This window comes from Mchenga conophoros, linkage group LG11 (assembly GCF_057382185.1).
Source record: "Mchenga conophoros isolate Kocher_MC1m ecotype Shallow Benthic linkage group LG11, M_conophoros_male_GT1.1, whole genome shotgun sequence".
In the NCBI taxonomy this organism is placed as follows: Eukaryota; Metazoa; Chordata; class Actinopteri; order Cichliformes; family Cichlidae; genus Mchenga; species Mchenga conophoros.
Genome location: NC_140536.1, coordinates 35,842,863 through 35,866,607, shown reverse-complemented (window position 1 = coordinate 35,866,607; position 23,745 = coordinate 35,842,863). Strand labels below are relative to the sequence as shown.

General features: G+C 40.5%; 1 protein-coding gene and 1 long non-coding RNA gene across 2 annotated transcripts; one reads left to right on the top strand and one right to left on the bottom strand.

Moving 5' to 3' along the window:
• Positions 1 to 5,867: 5,867 nt before the first annotated feature.
• LOC146564887 (ferric reductase 1-like) lies at positions 5,868 to 10,702 on the bottom strand. Its single transcript, XM_085292674.1, has 5 exons — positions 10,470 to 10,702; positions 9,807 to 9,865; positions 9,552 to 9,689; positions 7,970 to 8,001; positions 5,868 to 7,884 (listed from the first exon to the last, which is right to left on the bottom strand). Exons 1-5 carry the CDS (start codon positions 10,592 to 10,594, stop codon positions 7,795 to 7,797), a joined length of 444 nt encoding a protein of 147 aa, XP_085148800.1. The 5' UTR covers positions 10,595 to 10,702; the 3' UTR covers positions 5,868 to 7,794.
• On the top strand, positions 7,852 to 9,236 carry LOC146564888 (uncharacterized). The gene is made up of 2 exons (XR_014894455.1): positions 7,852 to 8,994; positions 9,082 to 9,236. It is a non-coding gene; the product is annotated as an uncharacterized LOC146564888 (long non-coding RNA).
• Positions 10,703 to 23,745: the final 13,043 nt, after the last annotated feature.

Sequence of the window (23,745 nt, the reverse complement as noted above, 5' to 3'; positions counted from 1 at the left end):
ATGTCAGATATTAATGCCAGATTCGTCTCTCTGTTGTGATGTCAGATATCAATGCCAGATTCGTCTCTCTGTTGTGATGTCAAATATCAATGCCAGATTCGTCTCTCTGTTGTGATGTCAAATATCAATGCCAGATTCGTCTCTCTGTTGTGATGTCAAATATCAATGCCAGATTCGTCTCTCTGTTGTGATGTCAGATATCAATGCCAGATTCGTCTCTCTGTTGTGATGTCAGATATCAATGCCAGATTCGTCTCTCTGTTGTGATGTCAAATATCACTGCCAGATTCGTCTCTCTGTTGTGATGTCAGATATTAATGCCAGATTCGTCTCTCTGTTGTGATGTCAGATATCAATACCAGATTCGTCTCTCTGTTGTGATGTCAGATATCAATGCCAGATTCGTCTCTCTGTTGTGATGTCAGATATCAATGCCAGATTCGTCTCTCTGTTGTGATGTCAAATATCAATGCCAAATTCGTCTCTCTGTTGTGATGTCAAATATCAATGCCAAATTCGTCTCTCTGTTGTGATGTCAAATATTAATGCCAGATTCGTCTCTCTGTTGAACAGTATCCGGGTTTACACCAGCCCACCAGATTTCTTATTTGTGTTGCCCTGTAGTAATCCTGTAGGCAAGGGATGCCTAATCCTCCTTTATCTTTGGGAAGCTGAAGTGTTTTGAACTTAACTCTTGGCTTTTTACCCGCCCATATAAATCTTGAGAGGGTCCTATCCCACTCTACAAAGTATCTATCAGGGTTTTCTATAGAAACAGACTGGAATAAGTACAATATCTTTGGGAGCATATTCATTTTTATGATGTCCACTCTAGAAGAAATGCTTAGATAGACCATCTGCTAATATTTAGCATGATATCTTTTTTAAGTAGGGGGTAGTTGATTTCTTCCAAGCTAGTTATATCCATTGATAAGTTTATGCCCAGATATTTGATAGTTCTTTTGTCCCAGCTTAGTTTGTATTTGTTGAGCAGATTCTGGGGAGGGCTATAAAAGCTACTAAGAACTTGTGTTTTTTGTATATTCAATTTATATCCCGAGTATAGCCCATACTCCTTTAACACTGACATGAGCTCCATAAGTGATTCGGTAGGTTTTGATAAGTAAACCAAAATTTCATCTGCAAACAAGGCCAATTTCTGCTCACTTCCAGTGATATTAATCCCTTTTATGTTACCATTCTGCCTAATCCTTTCAGCCAATGGCTCTATAAAAATAGCAAATAAGAGTGGACTCAGTGGGCATCCTTGTCTTGTGGACCTTTCAAGCTTGAAAGCATCTGAAAATTCACCGTTAATCTTTACTTTTGCAGTTGGGCTATTATACAAGGCCCTCAATATAGTGATGATGGACCCATTAAACCCATGGATTTTTTTTTAAAATATGAAAAAAATTTAACTTTTTCCTTCCGTCATACTTCAGAAATATAATACATTAATTTTTTGAACATTTTAAAACATTTAAGTTTGCTCGTTGTATTTATAAGATCCTACATTGACGTGCTCCACAATCATTGGTCAGTCATGTTAAAATCCATTATCAGTGGAAAACAAACCTGATCCTCTACTAGAGGCGATTGTGCAATACCTTTTAGACATAACACTCAGCAAACAGTTATTATTAGTTAAAGTCAGTGAGATTTGGAGTGATACAATAAGACACGCAGACTTAGCATGACGAACCGACGAGGAACACGTACACTGTGAATACATACAGAGGGAAAAGGGGACAGGAGATAAGACATGGACATAACTAAGCACAAACAGAACATGATGGCTGGGGGGGAAAACACACGTGACCAATAATAGTAGACCTGTGCTACATTTGTCCAGCTAGGCAACACATATTTCTGCATAAGAGATACATGAGACACCCTTTAAATAAGCAAATTTCATGTTTAAAACATGGAAATGCAGCCAAAATGGACCATACAATGGCCTCAGTGAACACATCAGCACATAAGTAGAGATAAGGAAACTCAATCACATTAGATATTAATATTACTATGAGTAAATTATATATATTATATATTCTGTTATATGGTTTAAAGAATACAATGTGATAATCACACAGGAGAACGCTGTTTCCAGTTATACAAATTTATTTTATTTCACTATTAAAGAAACCAATTATGTAAATAAAAGCTCACCACAAGAACATCTCCCAACCCAGTCTTACAAAGTTGCAGTTACAATAAAAAATGGGTAGGGAACATGAACTGTTGGTGAGCTAAAAAACAATCCTGGTGCTGATGCTTGTCATTGAACGTTTTGGACAGAGCTCTTGATTGAAATGCCTACCGTTGTGTGTAGGCATTTCGGTCCAGATGTTATGGAGTTCAGTTCAGCTAAGATGTATTTCTAAAGCACCGGATGGCAAAAATAGCCGCTTCTCGGCTGTTTATATTGTAAGGTAAAGACCATACAATATAAGAGAGAAAACCCCCCAACAATCAGATGATCCCCTGTGAGCAAACCCTTGATGACAGTGTCTGTGAAGGTTATCAGTCATCAAGGCCATAGTAGTCTAAGGAGCTTGGAAAGAAAAGCGCCTGGACTTCTTTAAGTTAAAGAAGTCCAGGCGCTTTTCTCCAAGCTCCTTAGACTTGGTGACGGTGGGAAAGAAAAACTCCCTTTTAACAGGAAGAAACTTTCGGCAGAACCAGGCTCAGTGAGGGGCGGCCATCTGCCTCGACCGGTTGGGGGGGGGGGCACAGCTGTTATAACCCCTGACGCAGCATAGCTTCTAATTCTGAAAGATACGTAGATACCTTAAACCTGCACTCTATGCAGGACACCAAGCGATGACACGACTTGCAGTACTATAGGAGTCTATGCAGAAACAGTTTTCTCTCTTGAATCTCTGTAATTTTTTTGCTACTGAGTGTCTGGGTGCAGTCACTCATTTTGGGCCAATTAAATCAAATGAACCTCCATTGTCTAAGTTATAGCCCTATTGAACCTGCGTTAACCAGGTTTAATAGGGAGGGCCAAAGTCGTAGTTGTGCTAAATTTCCTCGAATTCTCCTCGGAGATTTTCGAGTAGCTTCCTTTGTTCTTGAAAGTTCTTTTCCATTTGTCTCATCGCTTCCCGTCCATTCCACATCTTTTTGGTAAGGTCACTAACCGTATTTTCTAAGGCCTTATTTTGTTGTTTGAGTATGTCAACTTGGACATCGTAGTTGTTTATCAGATTGTTATGTTCTTCCTGTGAAACTTTGGGAGTCTGAGCTTGGGTTTGCAACGCCATGTCTTCTGTTTTCAAGGCTTCCTGTGAATCATACAGATTTTTCTTGACCTCTTCAAGCTCTCTTTTCATTTCCTCAAATTCATGGCACAACAACTCCTTTTCTCTGTTGGTCACTTCAAAATCATGTTGGGAGTCTTTCTCAGTGGCTTTGGAGATCCGTGATTCTCCTTTCACACCCTCATCGTGTGGTTTCAGTTCTTTTTGAGAATCACCACTCCTTTTGGAAAGCTCCTGGAGGTCCTGTTCAAGAAGTTCGTTATGCCGCCTCAATATGTCAATTTCATGTGCAAAGCATTGGCGTTCCAGGGTCTGTCTGAGCTGTTCACTGTCCGTTGTTTTGTTTTCCTCATTCATGATCCTTTTTCTTTCTTCACTCTCTTGTAACTCTTTAAAGGCTGTGTTTGCCTGATGGAGCTCAGTTTTAACAGCCTGTATTTCCTGTTGCATGTCATCTTTTTCCTTTTCAAAGTCCCTTTTCAGCTCACACATGCGTTTTACCGTCACATCATTTTCCTCTCTTAAAGACTGGTTGTCCTTTTCCATGTCTCCCACTTTTATAACCAAGCCTGTCTTGCTGCTTTGCAACTCTCTGATTTCTGCTTCCATTTCCTGCATCACCTCTTTCTGTTGCTGGATCTCTTTGGTTTTGGAGCTGTTTAAATCCTTTAGAATTTGGTTCCAATATTCCAGCTCTTGAATTTTGAAGTGAATTGTTTCATTCTCTAGTTGCAGGTCTCTTTTCCTCTTGTTTTTAGAGAACCCACTTCGTTTGAAGAGAACTTCAATGTTTTTTTGGAGAATCTTGTTCTCATTTATGAGCTCTCTTTTTTGCTCCTTAAGGTCGGCGTTCTCGACTTTAAGGTCACGTATGGTAGAGTTTTGTTGTTTGAGAGTTTTATTCTCATTTTTCAGCTCTTTGATTTGCTGTTTAAGTTTTTCGTTCTCGGCTCTCATGTTGCATACAACAGGATTTGACAGACTCATATTTCAAATTGAAGTTGATGCTAAATCTCTGTACCAACTAAAAGATTTTTTAAAAATACCGTCAACTGTGTCAGAAACGCAAGTTTCCAGTAGTTTCCTGCCTAGTGAATTCTTCCACTCTCTTTGAAAGACTGACAAGAGTGAGAACCTCTCCCCTATTTATAGGTTTTCGTGTGCTGATGTCATAAAGAAGACCAGAGATCAAAGGGATTCTGGTGAAACGTCACTGTGTCTGGTCTGGGCAGTTCTGAATTGAATAATAACAAAATGACGGGGGGCGTGTCTGGTAGCCATGTGAAGACGTGTTGTACAGGGCTCCTCAATGGACTAACTTGTTTCATAATTCCATTGCTCCAAAACTAACGAACTTTTAACAACAGTACGATAACACGCCCGTGTGCTGCTCTGAGGCACTTTTTACATCTTCAAGGCTACGGTGTACGAAATATGAGCAAAACTAGATCGGGGAAAGAGCAGGCCGCAAAAGCCTCGGACCTGTCACGGTTGTTAAAGAGTGGACTCAGGCGCGGAGCTCAGAAATAATGACAGTGCATTTATTTACAGTGCAGCAAGGTGACAACAGTTCAAATGTGCAACAATGGTGATAGTGCGTCCCTCCTTCCGTGTAAGCCCGTGCGTGGTAGTGAGTGCCCGTCTCTCCTCCAAGTGCTTCCTTAGTGTCCGTAAATCCTCCGTCAATCCCTGGGTGAACACACACACACACACACACACACACACACACACACACACACACACACACACACACGACAGCAGAATGAGTACGAAGATCAGACAGCACTTCAATAACGTTAGCGACTCAAAAACACTACCAGGCTTAGTGCAATACTCCAGCGCTGTCTGTCGCTCAGCCACACCATTAAGTAGCCCTGCTACTAGTTGATTGGCAGCAGCTGGTGGATTGACTGCAGGTGCGGCAGCTCCGGGCGACAGCACTTCCGGGTCGGAGGTAGCCTGTTGCTAGGTTACCTCCTAGCACATCACAGCGGAGCCGGAGGGGAAGACAGGGCGATAGGAGAGACATTTTCACACTGTGGTATCGCAAGATATAAGTGGTTATATAAATATATGAGTATACATAATAGTTATTATTCATAGATACCTACATCCTAAGTTCCTGTTATTCTTCTGAAAGAAACAGAATGAATGTGTTGTTACAATGGTAATGCCAGGAGAGGCAGTATTAGTTCTGTGTTACATTAATGTGTAAGGAAGTGGAAGAAGTGTGTGTCCTGTAGGAGGCAGTAGAAAATGGATGCTCATGTTCTGTACATGCCCTGAAAGTAAGGTTCAGTAAACCAGTGCAACGATACTCCGGTGTAAGGCTCAGTTATTGTATTTTTATTTTTTGAAGATGCAACACACACGCACACAGATATACACACACTGGCAGGTCGACCGGTCAGGGCGCCGTCAGATCCTGACAGGACCATGCTGAGGACAGACCGGAGGCACCACCCCATGACATGAGTGAGATTATGAGAGCTATTGCTAGCTCTGAAAAGACGATATTGGACCGTATCGATTCAAGCACGAAAGATTTATTATTCCAGAGGTTGGGACATATTTTTTCTGCATCTGCATTTTGGTACCTGAATGGCAAGCTCGCAAAGTCATCTGCTCTTCGTTTTATAAGCTGGAATGTTAAAGGTATAAATAATCCGGTTAAACGCACAAGGGCTTTTACTCATTTAAAATCATTGAGATCCGATGTTGTATATCTGCAGGAAACACACCTCCGATCAAGTGAACAAATTCAACTAATTAAACTGTTTCTCTGCTTGTCTGCATTGCCACAAATTGTTCTATTTGGTGATGTATCATAGAACTGTACTATATAGTGTATGTAAGTTTCTGTGTTTGCTAGTAACTACCATCAACCTAAGGTCTCAGCTAATTTATCTTTGCAGAGATGTTCATTTGATTGTAACAGCAGTAGGAAAGAGCAGTAACAAGAGTAGGACAGCTAAGCTAATTATGGCTAAACATTTGGAATTTAGTGAAAGCAAAAATTGACCTTGCAAAGATGGATAGGTTTATTTAGAAAGTCAGCTATTTACATTTAGTGTTCGTCCCAAGTAGGAGATTTTGAATTGAGTCTAAATTGACCGCAAATTTACTTACATCAAAACTTACAAATTTACATCAAAACTTCTGAAGATGCAGGTCTCTGTGCAGCGGCTGAAGTCTGTGGTGTAGAGGGTGAAGAGGAAGGGGGAGAGGATGGTCCCTTATGGTGCTCCTGTGTTGCTGATTACCTTGTCAGACACACAATGTGGAAGACGCACATATTGTGGTCTTCCTGTCAGGTAATCAACAATCCAGGACACTAGAGAAGCATCCCCCTGCATCGCTGTTAGCTTATCACCAAGCACTGGAAAAGTAAAAAAAACATGAACCTCACAGTGCTCGCCGGCTGGTCCGGGTGGATGTAGACACGATTGAGCAGATAGATGATGGCGTCCTGTGAGACGGGGCTGGTAAGCAAATTGAATGGGATCCTGATGTGGTCTGACAATGGGTGAGATCTGGTCCAGGATGAGCCTTTCCAGGGTCTTCATGATGTGGGAGGTCAGTGTCACAGGCCTGTAATCCTGGGGGCCACTGGGACGTGGCGTCTTTGGTACAGGGACGAGGCTTGATGTCTTCCACAGCACTGGGACCCTCTTCAGACTCAGCATGAACAGTTTATGGAAGACTCCACAAAGCTGGGGGGCACAGGCCTTGAGGGGACTCACTCCATCTGGTCCAGCAGACTTGCCTGAGTGGAGTTTCTTCATTTGCATCTGAACCTGGTAAGCATTTAACACTACTACACTGACATACATAATTTTCAATTTAATGAAGTTAAAAATTTGTTGTCTTATTGTCAGTTGTTATTGACAGCAAGATTATTAGAAATATATGAAAAAATGTACATTAAATGGGAAGTTCAGGAGCTGAATCAATGACAGTTTTTTTTTTTTCAAATGAAAGTGACAAAGGTGCAGATTCATACATAGATGCTGTCATATTAACAGATGTTAATGTGTGAAAAGGGCTTTAACCCTCCCATTATGATGTGGGTCGAGTTGACCTGATTTAAAAATGTAAAAGGAAAAATTGTTAAAAGTACTTTTTAATACAAAATTGCTGTTTGGCTTAAAAAATGTAACCAGCTTGTAAAATGAAACTGGTTTACCTGGCAGCCAGAGTGGAGGCTAAAGGCGACTGAAACTACTTCTTTCTTTGCAACTGTGAGACATATTATACACACACACACACACACACACACGACAGTAATGCTTGGCCCAGTGAAATTGAATGCTGATTGAAAGTACACCTTAATTATCAACTAAAAGCAAAAGAGAAAAAAAACATAAGTAATATTTTTTAAAGACATTACTGAGAAACTTTCCAGGATTCGCCAACTGATGCATCAGTGGGTCTGAATTTCCAGTGCAGTCTCTCATCAAGTATGTTAAAATTGATGATAAAATTCAACAAAACTACAGGGAAACACTCTGGAAGATTCTGCTGCTGCTCATTTTTCTCCAATTCCAACCAGAAGTGCCACCAAAAAGCAAAGGTTTCCCAGAAGGTACACAGCGATCAGGCAACTGTCACCTTTGACCTGACAAAAAAAGTAAAATTATATTAGAAATACTCCATCTTGTGGCAATCAGTGATTGCTTGCTTTTATATTTCTTTCAGCTTACCAATGCTGATTCCATTTGATCAGCAGTATCATCTGAAACCCAGAGCAAAGAACAGTGAAATATTGCAGGGCACATTAACTGAAGTGAACTAAAGCAGTCAGCTATGTTTTTAATCATTTTATTTATACAGGTTGAGTTATGATATTAGTTTTAAGCTTTAACAGAAGAAGAACAATTTGAAATCAATTTAAATAAAATTGAGTCGAGTTGAGTAGTTGTGGTGATTGAAAAAAAACAAAAAAACAACAACTTTCAGAACGATAACAATGTGCTGGAAGCTCTATGTAAACATTTAGCATGTCAAGTTGCCATTGGTCATGGAAAGTGTGTGCGGCACGGGGGGGTAAAACATTTTTTAAAAATCACCAAACATTAACCAGTTTTTGTAGACACAAAGAGGTTGTGATCATATTTTTTTTTAATAATTTGTGTGACTGAGCCACACATTGAGCCACAGCATTGTCAAACTACACGTGTCCAAAATTGGATAGTCTCAGTTGAGACATTTCAATGCAAGTTCTCTCTGATAACATTAGGTTGGTGGTGCATGAGCTGAGCCTTCGTGTATAGTATTCCCAGAGTATTTTCATGCATTTAATAAATCGAAAGATAAAGATTCCTTTGTCGCTGTACTTCAGCACAGTTAAAGTGTAACAGCTTTTGTTCCAGCAGACTACCATTGAGACATTCTTACGCGTTTTCACTCATCAATTCATAAATACCAATATTGTCAGGGTCCTGGGACTGGGCGACCCAGGATCCCTGAGCAGTCATGTATTATATTATTATTATTATTATTGCTGTGTATTTTGGTGTTGCTCCCCCTTCCCTGTGCTTGTGTATATGTGTGTGTGGGTGGCTGAGCACTTGTTTATAGGCGGCGTCAGGCCTGGAGGGTGTGGCCCTGCAAGGGGACTGGCCACACCCGAAGCCACACACCTGCTGCTGATCAGGCCTCGTCGGGGGAGCTACTTAAGAGAGTCTTGGAGCTCCCACCGACGCGGGATCATTGCTTGGGACTCCACGTTAGTTACCCAGTTTAGGTTTTGGTCGTGTAGTGTATGCCTGCCATTGTTCAGTGTCCTGACTGCTGCCGCTATTGTTTCCCGCAGGAGGAGCGTGGAAGGCTTAAGGAGCAGCGAGCACCGGGAGTGCAGACACGGGAGCAGAGAGCACTTGGAGGACACGACACGGGAGTCTGGGGAGAAACACGGGGATTTATTGTTGTTTGATATCACCCTCTGTAAATAAACACTGTCTATACGTAGAGCACCGCGCCTGGGTCCTCCTTCCCCACTCCTTCCACGGTGTGCCATGCCGTACCGTGACAAATATTTGATGCTGCTGTGTTATACACAGAAAATCTTGTGATACAGTGCTGTTTATTTTACCCATCCAACCACATTCTGAGGTGTACAGGGGTTATACTCTTCGCTCAGTCAGCTAAATGCTGCTGAACTGATCAGGTGGCTCTTCACCGTGCAAATGGACTGTTGGGTCTAGATTGGTTTTTGTCATTAAAGTGTATATGGGTAGTGATGATTTTTTCCTTCATCACTGAAATGCAAAAAAAAAGGCTTACCTCTGTGTTTAACTACCCAATCATGGACCTCCAAAATGATGATGAAGAGAACTTCCCAGGCAAAGAAGCCACCCATCACTTTCAATAGCCACCCATCATCACTGTCAATCCTGTCCAGGCCTGTAAATATGGCTGCCACTGTGTGACACAAAGAAGCAGGCATTTTAAGACGAGCAGCATGGGTGACAGTGTGTCTGCTATTGAAAATGTTAGCATATATGCAAGATGGTAGAATGAAGTAAAACACAAGCTTACCAGCTATAGATTTTATTACCACCGCATTTAAAAAATGTGTCCAGTTGAACAGATACCTCCTATCAAAGAAAAGAGAAGAACTATAAAATCATCAGCTTCTGAAGTTCTTGTCTAAGATTTCTCCTGCATCCAATTTATGAAAACAAGTATCATTACTGAACATACAATTTTACTAAATCTATATTTCACTTAAAAAATATTTCATTTACTGAGTCTGGCCTCCAAAGCTACAACCAGGCTATATTTATTAAAAGTACCATTATTACTAAGAGGAAGGAATAACTTTCACGAGTCATGTGCAAATTAGTTTCCTACTTGGTGTTTCAGTGTGAAAGTGTGCTCTGATAAAGCACATGCAGGCTACACTTTGCAAAAGTTTGAAATTTTAAAAACTTTTATGGCTGAAGTATGAATACAACTCTTAGGGTTATCAAATAACTTTATAACCTCACTTTGCCGAGTGAGCAGTGCATTTAGTCATTAAGCATGTACTGCCCCATTCCTTTGGTTTATCGTGTTTTCAAAATTTGTTAAATAATTGTAGAGAAAAAAAAAGTGAGGCCATTTTTAATTTTTTTTTAAATAATATTTGAACAGAGTATTCTTAAATGTGTATAGGCATGATATAGTATATTAATTAAACACACACAGATGGATACATACAGGTGATGTTGTGGTCCGCAGCGCAGCAAGGCCCCGATAGGCTGGATGAGTGAGAGGATCATAACCAGGCACCCCAACACTGGATGTGCTCCCTGGATACCAAACACATTAACAGTGCTAATCATGGGGCATAAATATCAGTCTGAGAGCTGAAACACACAACTAAAGAGTGCTTAATGAATATCAAGAGAAAAGAAAAAAAAAACACTTTGAAGGGGTATATTAATCTTGCCTGTGGATGCAACTTGCAGACTGGAGGAGATAAGACATGGACATAACTAAGCACAAGCAGAACATGATGGCTGGGGGGGAAACACACGTGACAGAAGGAATGGGTCACAAGGGAAAAACATGTAAACGAGACGGGAGAAAAGGACATTACTGAAATACATGAAGGGCCAGGGCTGGGACAGCCAACCAGTCACAGACAAAGAGCCACATCATACACCTGGGCACACATGAACATCACCCATCCCTTCCTCTGTCCTGCGTTCAGTTTAGGGTATCGAACTCAGGACCCTAGCCTCATCAGGCCGGGGTCTTTGTGTGGAGTCTGGATGTTCTCTCGAGCTTCCTCCCACAGTCTAGGGACATGCAGTTAGTGGGGGTCTTCTCGCCCCGTTCACATTCACACAGAGATGAATTGAAGATCACCTTGTGGTTAGTGCCTTCTATTCGATGTACAGACTGAATAATATCACCTTCTAATTAGTTCTGTCTCCTATTGGTGCTCTTCTACGAGTGATCAGTGCTTGATGGCTTACTAAGCTTAACTTTTTTCCACAACATTGATAACAAACACACACAGAACAACAACAACATATGTTATCTAAAAAAAACTTGATTGGACGAAAGTTTTGATGTTCATCCTACATGTTTATTGAGATTGTCTAATGTCTGCGACGGTATCTTCTCCCACGTCTGCGGACACCCGAGGCCTTGTGGGGTCTCTTGTGTCTGCGAGCGGGGCGAGAAGACCTCGCATGTCTGCGTCTATACCTGCGTCGTGGCATTGTCCAAAACCGCGGTACCTGCTCCACGTCACGGGTTCTATTTATGGACTCACCTGGCAACTTTAGTGATGTCACTGCTGATGTTGTCACTGTTGGTGTGACCTCATGACTCATTCATGCCATCTGAACTGTGGTGTAATTATGAGGTCACAGGGGGACGTGAATTTATTCACAAAGTTGATAGAGAGTTTGGGTCATAACTCAAAGACGCAATGATGCAGTCAAATCATTTGGAATTAAATATCTCTGTCAGTGCGCCCCAGGGTGGCTGTGGCTACAATGTAGCTGCCATCACCAGTGTGTGAATGGGTGGATGACTGGATGTGTAAAGTGCTTTGGGGTCCTTAGGGACTAGTAAAGCGCTATGCAAATACAGGCCATTTACCATCTCTAAATTACAAGATTTAGAGGGTTCTGACATCACAGTCATCTTTCTGACATTGACATCCAGTCTCTCTGTTGTGATATCAAATGTCAATGCCAAATTCGTCTCTCTGTTGTGATGTCAAATATCAATGCCAAATTCGTCTCTCTGTTGTGATGTCAGATATTAATGCCAGATTCATCTCTCTGTTGTGATGTCAGATATCAATGCCAGATTCGTCTCTCTGTTGTGATGTCAGATATCAATGCCAGATTCGTGTCTCTGTTGTGATGTCAGATATCAATGCCAGATTCGTCTCTCTGTTGTGATGTCAAATATCAATGCCAGATTCGTCTCTCTGTTGTGATGTCAGATATCAATGCCAGATTCGTCTCTCTGTTGTGATGTCAAATATCAATGCCAAATTCGTCTCTCTGTTGTGATGTCAAATATTAATGCCAGATTCGTGTCTCTGTTGTGATGTCAAATATTAATGCCAGATTCGTCTCTCTGTTGTGATGTCAGATATCAATGCCAGATTCGTCTCTCTGTTGTGATGTCAAATATTAATGCCAGATTCGTGTCTCTGTTGTGATGTCAGATATCAATGCCAGATTCGTCTCTCTGTTGTGATGTCAAATATTAATGCCAGATTCGTGTCTCTGTTGTGATGTCAGATATCAATGCCAGATTCATCTCTCTGTTGTGATGTCAGATATTAATGCCAGATTCGTCTCTCTGTTGTGATGTCAAATATCAATGCCAGATTCGTCTCTCTGTTGTGATGTCAGATATCAATGCCAGATTCGTGTCTCTGTTGTGATGTCAGATATTAATGCCAGATTCGTGTCTCTGTTGTGATGTCAGATATTAATGCCAGATTCGTGTCTCTGTTGTGATGTCAAATATTAATGCCAGATTCGTCTCTCTGTTGTGATGTCAGATATCAATGCCAGATTCGTGTCTCTGTTGTGATGTCAAATATTAATGCCAGATTCGTGTCTCTGTTGTGATGTCAGATATTAATGCCAGATTCGTGTCTCTGTTGTGATGTCAGATATTAATGCCAGATTCGTGTCTCTGTTGTGATGTCAAATATTAATGCCAGATTCGTCTCTCTGTTGTGATGTCAGATATTAATGCCAGATTCGTGTCTCTGTTGTGATGTCAGATATTAATGCCAGATTCGTGTCTCTGTTGTGATGTCAGATATTAATGCCAGATTCATCTCTCTGTTGTGATGTCAGATATTAATGCCAGATTCATCTCTCTGTTGTGATGTCAAATATCAATGCCAGATTCGTCTCTCTGTTGTGATGTCAGATATCAATGCCAGATTCGTGTCTCTGTTGTGATGTCAAATATTAATGCCAGATTCGTGTCTCTGTTGTGATGTCAGATATTAATGCCAGATTCGTGTCTCTGTTGTGATGTCAAATATTAATGCCAGATTCGTCTCTCTGTTGTGATGTCAGATATTAATGCCAGATTCGTGTCTCTGTTGTGATGTCAGATATCAATGCCAGATTCGTGTCTCTGTTGTGATGTCAGATATTAATGCCAGATTCGTGTCTCTGTTGTGATGTCAGATATTAATGCCAGATTCGTGTCTCTGTTGTGATGTCAAATATTAATGCCAGATTCGTCTCCCTGTTGTGATGTCAGATATTAATGCCAGATTCATCTCTCTGTTGTGATGTCAAATATTAATGCCAGATTCATCTCTCTGTTGTGATGTCAGATATTAATGCCAGATTCGTCTCTCTGTTGTGATGTCAGATATTAATGCCAGATTCATCTCTCTGTTGTGATGTCAAATATTAATGCCAGATTCATCTCTCTGTTGTGATGTCAGATATTAATGCCAGATTCGTCTCTCTGTTGTGATGTCAAATATTAATGCCAGATTCGTGTCTCTGTTGTGATGTCAGATATTAATGCCAGATTCATCTCTCTGTTGTGATGTCAGATATTAATGCCAGATTCGTCTCTCTGTTGTGATGTCAAATATTAATGCCAGATTCGTGTCTCTGTTGTGATGTCAAATATTAATGCCAGATTCGTGTCTCTGTTGTGATGTCAGATATTAATGCCAGATTCGTCTCTCTGTTGTGATGTCAGATATTAATGCCAGATTCATCTCTCTGTTGTGATGTCAAATATTAATGCCAGATTCATCTCTCTGTTGTGATGTCAGATATTAATGCCAGATTCGTCTCTCTGTTGTGATGTCAAATATTAATGCCAGATTCGTGTCTCTGTTGTGATGTCAGATATTAATGCCAGATTCGTCTCTCTGTTGTGATGTCAGATATTAATGCCAGATTCATCTCTCTGTTGTGATGTCAAATATTAATGCCAGATTCGTGTCTCTGTTGTGATGTCAAATATCAATGCCAGATTCGTGTCTCTGTTGTGATGTCAGATATTAATGCCAGATTCGTCTCTCTGTTGTGATGTCAAATATCAATGCCAGATTCGTGTCTCTGTTGTGATGTCAGATATTAATGCCAGATTCGTCTCTCTGTTGTGATGTCAGATATCAATGCCAGATTCGTGTCTCTGTTGTGATGTCAGATATCAATGCCAGATTCGTGTCTCTGTTGTGATGTCAAATATCAATGCCAGATTCGTGTCTCTGTTGTGATGTCAGATATTAATGCCAGATTCGTCTCTCTGTTGTGATGTCAGATATTAATGCCAGATTCGTCTCTCTGTTGTGATGTCAGATATTAATGCCAGATTCGTGTCTCTGTTGTGATGTCAAATATTAATGCCAGATTCGTGTCTCTGTTGTGATGTCAGATATCAATGCCAGATTCGTGTCTCTGTTGTGATGTCAGATATTAATGCCAGATTCGTGTCTCTGTTGTGATGTCAGATATTAATGCCAGATTCGTGTCTCTGTTGTGATGTCAGATATTAATGCCAGATTCGTGTCTCTGTTGTGATGTCAAATATTAATGCCAGATTCGTGTCTCTGTTGTGATGTCAGATATTAATGCCAGATTCGTGTCTCTGTTGTGATGTCAGATATTAATGCCAGATTCGTGTCTCTGTTGTGATGTCAAATATTAATGCCAGATTCGTCTCTCTGTTGTGATGTCAGATATCAATGCCAGATTCGTGTCTCTGTTGTGATGTCAAATATTAATGCCAGATTCGTGTCTCTGTTGTGATGTCAGATATTAATGCCAGATTCGTGTCTCTGTTGTGATGTCAGATATCAATGCCAGATTCGTGTCTCTGTTGTGATGTCAAATATTAATGCCAGATTCGTCTCTCTGTTGTGATGTCAAATATTAATGCCAGATTCGTGTCTCTGTTGTGATGTCAGATATTAATGCCAGATTCGTGTCTCTGTTGTGATGTCAAATATCAATGCCAGATTCGTCTCTCTGTTTTGATGTCAGATATCAATGCCAGATTCGTGTCTCTGTTGTGATGTCAAATATTAATGCCAGATTCGTGTCTCTGTTGTGATGTCAGATATCAATGCCAGATTCGTGTCTCTGTTGTGATGTCAAATATTAATGCCAGATTCGTCTCTCTGTTGTGATGTCAGATATCAATGCCAGATTCGTGTCTCTGTTGTGATGTCAAATATTAATGCCAGATTCGTCTCTCTGTTTTGATGTCAGATATCAATGCCAGATTCGTGTCTCTGTTGTGATGTCAAATATTAATGCCAGATTCGTCTCTCTGTTGTGATGTCAGATATCAATGCCAGATTCGTGTCTCTGTTGTGATGTCAAATATTAATGCCAGATTCGTCTCTCTGTTGTGATGTCAGATATCAATGCCAGATTCGTGTCTCTGTTGTGATGTCAAATATTAATGCCAGATTCGTGTCTCTGTTGTGATGTCAGATATTAATGCCAGATTCGTGTCTCTGTTGTGATGTCAGATATCAATGCCAGATTCGTGTCTCTGTTGTGATGTCAAATATTAATGCCAGATTCGTCTCTCTGTTGTGATGTCAAATATTAATGCCAGATTCGTGTCTCTGTTGTGATGTCAGATATTAATGCCAGATTCGTGTCTCTGTTGTGATGTCAAATATCAATGCCAGATTCGTCTCTCTGTTTTGATGTCAGATATCAATGCCAGATTCGTGTCTCTGTTGTGATGTCAAATATTAATGCCAGATTCGTGTCTCTGTTGTGATGTCAAATATTAATGCCAGATTCGTCTCTCTGTTGTGATGTCAGATATCAATGCCAGATTCGTGTCTCTGTTGTGATGTCAGATATCAATGCCAGATTCGTGTCTCTGTTGTGATGTCAGATATCAATGCCAGATTCGTGTCTCTGTTGTGATGTCAGATATCAATGCCAGATTCGTCTCTCTGTTGTGATGTCAGATATTAATGCCAGATTCGTGTCTCTGTTGTGATGTCAGATATTAATGCCAGATTCGTGTCTCTGTTGTGATGTCAGATATTAATGCCAGATTCGTGTCTCTGTTGTGATGTCAAATATCAATGCCAGATTCGTGTCTCTGTTGTGATGTCAGATATTAATGCCAGATTCGTGTCTCTGTTGTGATGTCAGATATTAATGCCAGATTCGTGTCTCTGTTGTGATGTCAAATATCAATGCCAGATTCGTGTCTCTGTTGTGATGTCAGATATCAATGCCAGATTCGTGTCTCTGTTGTGATGTCAGATATTAATGCCAGATTCGTGTCTCTGTTGTGATGTCAGATATTAATGCCAGATTCGTGTCTCTGTTGTGATGTCAGATATTAATGCCAGATTCGTGTCTCTGTTGTGATGTCAGATATTAATGCCAGATTCGTCTCTCTGTTGTGATGTCAGATATTAATGCCAGATTCGTGTCTCTGTTGTGATGTCAAATATCAATGCCAGATTCGTGTCTCTGTTGTGATGTCAGATATTAATGCCAGATTCGTGTCTCTGTTGTGATGTCAGATATTAATGCCAGATTCGTCTCTCTGTTGTGATGTCAGATATTAATGCCAGATTCGTGTCTCTGTTGTGATGTCAAATATCAATGCCAGATTCGTGTCTCTGTTGTGATGTCAGATATTAATGCCAGATTCGTGTCTCTGTTGTGATGTCAAATATCAATGCCAGATTCGTGTCTCTGTTGTGATGTCAAATATCAATGCCAGATTCGTGTCTCTGTTGTGATGTCAAATATCAATGCCAGATTCGTGTCTCTGTTGTGATGTCAAATATCAATGCCAGATTCGTGTCTCTGTTGTGATGTCAAATATCAATGCCAGATTCGTGTCTCTGTTGTGATGTCAGATATCAATGCCAGATTCGTGTCTCTGTTGTGATGTCAAATATTAATGCCAGATTCGTGTCTCTGTTGTGATGTCAAATATTAATGCCAGATTCGTGTCTCTGTTGTGATGTCAGATATCAATGCCAGATTCGTGTCTCTGTTGTGATGTCAAATATTAATGCCAGATTCGTGTCTCTGTTGTGATGTCAGATATCAATGCCAGATTCGTGTCTCTGTTGTGATGTCAAATATCAATGCCAGATTCGTGTCTCTGTTGTGATGTCAAATATCAATGCCAGATTCGTGTCTCTGTTGTGATGTCAAATATCAATGCCAGATTCGTGTCTCTGTTGTGATGTCAAATATTAATGCCAGATTCGTCTCTCTGTTGTGATGTCAAATATCAATGCCAGATTCGTGTCTCTGTTGTGATGTCAAATATTAATGCCAGATTCGTCTCTCTGTTGTGATGTCAAATATCAATGCCAGATTCGTCTCTCTGTTGTGATGTCAGATATTAATGCCAAATTCGTCTCTCTGTTGTGATGTCAAATATCAATGCCAGATTCGTCTCTCTGTTGTGATGTCAGATATTAATGCCAAATTCGTCTCTCTGTTGTGATGTCAAATATCAATGCCAGATTCGTCTCTCTGTTGTGATGTCAAATATCAATGCCAAATTCGTCTCTCTGTTGTGATGTCAAATATTAATGCCAAATTCGTCTCTCTGTTGTGATGTCAAATATCAATGCCAAATTCGTCTCTCTGTTGTGATGTCAAATATTAATGCCAGATTCGTCTCTCTGTTGTGATGTCAGATATCAATGCCAGATTCGTCTCTCTGTTGAACAGTATCCGGGTTTACACCAGCCCACCAGATTTCTTATTTGTGTTGCCCTGTAGTAATCCTGTAGGCAAGGGATGCCTAATCCTCCTTTATCTTTGGGAAGCTGAAGTGTTTTGAACTTAACTCTTGGCTTTTTACCCGCCCATATAAATCTTGAGAGGGTCCTATCCCACTCTACAAAGTATCTATCAGGGTTTTCTATAGAAACAGACTGGAATAAGTTTAATATCTTTGGGAGCATATTCATTTTTATGATGTCCACTCTAGAAGAAATGCTTAGATAGACCATCTGCTAATATTTAGCATGATATCTTTTTTAAGTAGGGGGTAGTTGATTTCTTCCAAGCTAGTTATATCCATTGATAAGTTTATGCCCAGATATTTGATAGTTCTTTTGTCCCAGCTTAGTTTGTATTTGTTGAGCAGATTCTGGGGAGGGCTATAAAAGCTACTAAGAACTTGTGTTTTTTGTATATTCAATTTATATCCCGAGTATAGCCCATACTCCTTTAACACTGACATGAGCTCCATAAGTGATTCGGTAGGTTTTGATAAGTAAACCAAAATGTCATCTGCAAACAAGGCCAATTTCTGCTCACTTCCAGTGATATTAATCCCTTTTATGTTCCCATTCTTCCTAATCCTTTCAGCCAATGGCTCTATAAAAATAGCAAATAAGAGTGGACTCAGTGGGCATCCTTGTCTTGTGGACCTTTCAAGCTTGAAAGCATCTGAAAGTTCACCGTTAATCTTTACTTTTGCAGTTGGGCTATTATACAAGGCCCTCAATATAGTGATGATGGACCCATTAAACCCATGGATTTTTTTTTAAAATATGAAAAAAATGTAACTTTTTCCTTCCGTCATACTTCAGAAATATAATATATTAATATTTTGAACATTTTAAAACATTTAAGTTTGCTCGTTGTATTTATAAGATCCTACATTGACGTGCTCCACAATCATTGGTCAGTCATGTTAAAATCCATTATCAGTGGAAAACAAACCTGATCCTCTACTAGAGGCGATTGTGCAATACCTTTTAGACATAACACTCAGCAAACAGTTATTATTAGTTAAAGTCAGTGAGATTTGGAGTGATACATGACACATGACGGAATAAGACACGCAGACTTAGCATGACGAGCCGACGAGGAACATGTACACTGTGAATACATACAGAGGGAAAAGGGGACAGGAGATAAGACATGGACATAACTAAGCACAAACAGAACACGATGGCTGGGGGGGAAAACACACGTGACCAATAATAGTAGACCTGTGCTACATTTGTCCAGCTAGGCAACACATATTTCTGCATAAGAGATACATGAGACACCCTTTAAATAAGCAAATTTCATGTTTAAAACATGGAAATGCAGCCAAAATGGACCATACAATGGCCTCAGTGAACACATCAGCACATAAGTAGAGATAAGGAAACTCAATCACATTAGATATTAATATTACTATGAGTAAATTATATATATTATATATTCTGTTATATGGTTTAAAGAATACAATGTGATAATCACACAGGAGAACGCTGTTTCCAGTTATACAAATTAATTTTATTTCACTATTAAAGAAACCAATTATGTAAATAAAAGCTCACCACAAGAACATCTCCCAACCCAGTCTTACAAAGTTGCAGTTACAATAAAAAATGGGTAGGGAACATGAACTGTTGGTGAGCTAAAAAACAATCCTGGTGCTGATGCTTGTCATTGAACGTTTTGGACAGAGCTCTTGATTGAAATGCCTACCGTTGTGTGTAGGCATTTCGGTCCAGATGTTATGGAGTTCAGTTCAGCTAAGATGTATTTCTAAAGCACCGGATCGCAAAAATAGCCGCTTCTCGGCTGTTTATATTGTAAGGTAAAGACCATACAATATAAGAGAGAAAACCCCCCAACAATCAGATGATCCCCTGTGAGCAAACCCTTGATGACAGTGTCTGTGAAGGTTATCAGTCATCAAGGCCATAGTAGTCTAAGGAGCTTGGAAAGAAAAGCGCCTGGACTTCTTTAAGTTAAAGAAGTCCAGGCGCTTTTCTCCAAGCTCCTTAGACTTGGTGACGGTGGGAAAGAAAAACTCCCTTTTAACAGGAAGAAACTTTCGGCAGAACCAGGCTCAGTGAGGGGCGGCCATCTGCCTCGACCGGTTGGGGGGGGGGGGCACAGCTGTTATAACCCCTGACGCAGCATAGCTTCTAATTCTGAAAGATACGTAGATACCTTAAACCTGCACTCTATGCAGGACACCAAGCGATGACACGACTTGCAGTACTATAGGAGTCTATGCAGAAACAGTTTTCTCTCTTGAATCTCTGTAATTTTTTTGCTACTGAGTGTCTGGGTGCAGTCACTCATTTTGGGCCAATTAAATCAAATGAACTTCCATTGTCTAAGTTATAGCCCTATTGAACCTGCGTTAACCAGGTTTAATAGGGAGGGCCAAAGTCGTAGTTGTGCTAAATTTCCTCGAATTCTCCTCGGAGATTTTCGAGTAGCTTCCTTTGTTCTTGAAAGTTCTTTTCCATTTGTCTCATCGCTTCCCGTCCATTCCACATCTTTTTGGTAAGGTCACTAACCATATTTTCTAAGGCCTTATTTTGTTGTTTGAGTATGTCAACTTGGACATCGTAGTTGTTTATCAGATTGTTATGTTCTTCCTGTGAATCATACAGATTTTTCTTGACCTCTTCAAGCTCTCTTTTCATTTCCTCAAATTCATGGCACAACAACTCCTTTTCTCTGTTGGTCACTTCAAAATCATGTTGGGAGTCTTTCTCAGTGGCTTTGGAGATCCGTGATTCTCCTTTCACACCCTCATCGTGTGGTTTCAGTTCTTTTTGAGAATCACCACTCCTTTTGGAAAGCTCCTGGAGGTCCTGTTCAAGAAGTTCGTTATGCCGCCTCAATATGTCAATTTCATGTGCAAAGCATTGGCGTTCCAGGGTCTGTCTGAGCTGTTCACTGTCCGTTGTTTTGTTTTCCTCATTCATGATCCTTTTTCTTTCTTCACTCTCTTGTAACTCTTTAAAGGCTGTGTTTGCCTGATGGAGCTCAGTTTTAACAGCCTGTATTTCCTGTTGCATGTCATCTTTTTCCTTTTCAAAGTCCCTTTTCAGCTCACACATGCGTTTTACCGTCACATCATTTTCCTCTCTTAAAGACTGGTTGTCCTTTTCCATGTCTCCCACTTTTATAACCAAGCCTGTCTTGCTGCTTTGCAACTCTCTGATTTCTGCTTCCATTTCCTGCATCACCTCTTTCTGTTGCTGGATCTCTTTGGTTTTGGAGCTGTTTAAATCCTTTAGAATTTGGTTCCAATATTCCAGCTCTTGAATTTTGAAGTGAATTGTTTCATTCTCTAGTTGCAGGTCTCTTTTCCTCTTGTTTTTAGAGAACCCACTTCGTTTGAAGAGAACTTCAATGTTTTTTTGGAGAATCTTGTTCTCATTTATGAGCTCTCTTTTTTGCTCCTTAAGGTCGGCGTTCTCGACTTTAAGGTCACGTATGGTAGAGTTTTGTTGTTTGAGAGTTTTATTCTCATTTTTCAGCTCTTTGATTTGCTGTTTAAGTTTTTCGTTCTCGGCTCTCATGTTGCATACAACAGGATTTGACAGACTCATATTTCAAATTGAAGTTGATGCTAAATCTCTGTACCAACTAAAAGATTTTTTAAAAATACCGTCGACTGTGTCAGAAACGCAAGTTTCGAGTAGTTTAAGTGTTTTCCTGCCTAGTGAATTCTTCCACTCTCTTTGAAAGACTGACAAGAGTGAGAACCTCTCCCCTATTTATAGGTTTTCGTGTGCTGATGTCATAAAGAAGACCAGAGATCAAAGGGATTCTGGTGAAACGTCACTGTGTCTGGTCTGGGCAGTTCTGAATTGAATAATAACAAAATGACGGGGGGCGTGTCTGGTAGCCATGTGAAGACGTGTTGTACAGGGCTCCTCAATGGACTAACTTGTTTCATAATTCCATTGCTCCAAAACTAACGAACTTTTAACAACAGTACGATAACACGCCCGTGTGCTGCTCTGAGGCACTTTTTACATCTTCAAGGCTACGGTGTACGAAATATGAGCAAAACTAGATCGGGGAAAGAGCAGGCCGCAAAAGCCTCGGACCTGTCACGGTTGTTAAAGAGTGGACTCAGGCGCGGAGCTCAGAAATAATGACAGTGCATTTATTTACAGTGCAGCAAGGTGACAACAGTTCAAATGTGCAACAATGGTGATAGTGCGTCCCTCCTTCCGTGTAAGCCCGTGCGTGGTAGTGAGTAGGGGTGGGTTTTTATAATCGATTCATTGATTAAGATCGATTATGGCTTGGATAACGTAAAATCGATTAATTAAAATCCTGAATCGATTTTTTTAATATAAATTTATTTTGCCCGAAATGCCAGAATCTCTGGTGACATCTCACAAAATTTCAAGAACCACCAAACAGCTAAGACAGTAAATGAGAGCAGGAACACGGATTCTGCACAAAGACTTAAACACACAGCACGACCCGCGGATCAGAATCATTTAGATGTCGCCTTTCTCACCCGACGGCACGGACACGGTCGGGGCTGAAAGCCGACAGCTCACTGATTCTGATCTGTCGGCGGGTCCGCGCTTTGTGTTCACGCCCTTTATGCGCTGATTCTAAAGCTGTTAGTTTGATCTCTTTCCAAACAATATTGACCGAACCAGCAGCAAAAGAAGATTCACATAAACATCGTCATGAATTCACTCTGACTTTTACTGTTTTGCTTCCACCGCGATGCACAGCTCTCTCTCTCTGTCTCTCTGTCTCTCTCTCTCGCCCTCTCTCTCTCTCTGTCTCTCTCTCTGTCTCTCTCTCGCCCTCTCTCTCTCTCTCTGTGTACTTCAAGAACAGTTTCCCTTTCTTCATTATTCGCTTGCTTGTTATGCACAAGTCTACCGTTGTTTACAGCGCTGTCGGCCGCTGTTTTTTTCCCTTTTACATTCTTCCGAAAAGAAAACCTCATTTCTGCTGTTCAATACTGAACAAATTTAAACTTTTTAAAATTATTCAAAATGCAAAACGCTTAACCGTGTCTCTAATAAAACCTCTGTAACTTCAGAGGTAATGTTCATATGTTGATTAATGGTTTTCTTTCGTTTTTGATGTACTGCAGAATATTTTTATAAAATCCCAGGCCAGGAAAACCACCTTCATGTTTTTCTGTGTTTTATCTTCAGCTACTTTGACACAAAGGCATCTGCTGTGATGCTTACACCTTTGATAAAGTCTTGCGTGTGTCAGCTTCCTTTTTATTGATACAAAAATATGTAAATGTACTGATCTGAATTATAATATTTCTGACTGTCAAAATTTCCCAGATTTAAATCGAATCGAATCGAATTAAATCGAATCGTGGATCGAATCGATTCGGGACCTTGTGAATCGGAATTGAATCGATTCTAGAAATCTGTGACGATACCCAGCCCTAGTAGTGAGTGCCCTTCTCTCCTCCAAGTGCTTCCTTAGTGTCCGTAAATCCTCCGTCAATCCCTGGGTGAACACACACACACACACACACACACACACACACACACACACACACACACGACAGCAGAATGAGTACGAAGATCAGACAGCACTTCAATAACGTTAGCGACTCAAAAACACTACCAGGCTTAGTGCAATACTCCAGCGCTGTCTGTCGCTCAGCCACACCATTAAGTAGCCCTGCTACTAGTTGATTGGCAGCAGCTGGTGGATTGACTGCAGGTGCGGCAGCTCCGGGCGACAGCACTTCCGGGTCGGAGGTA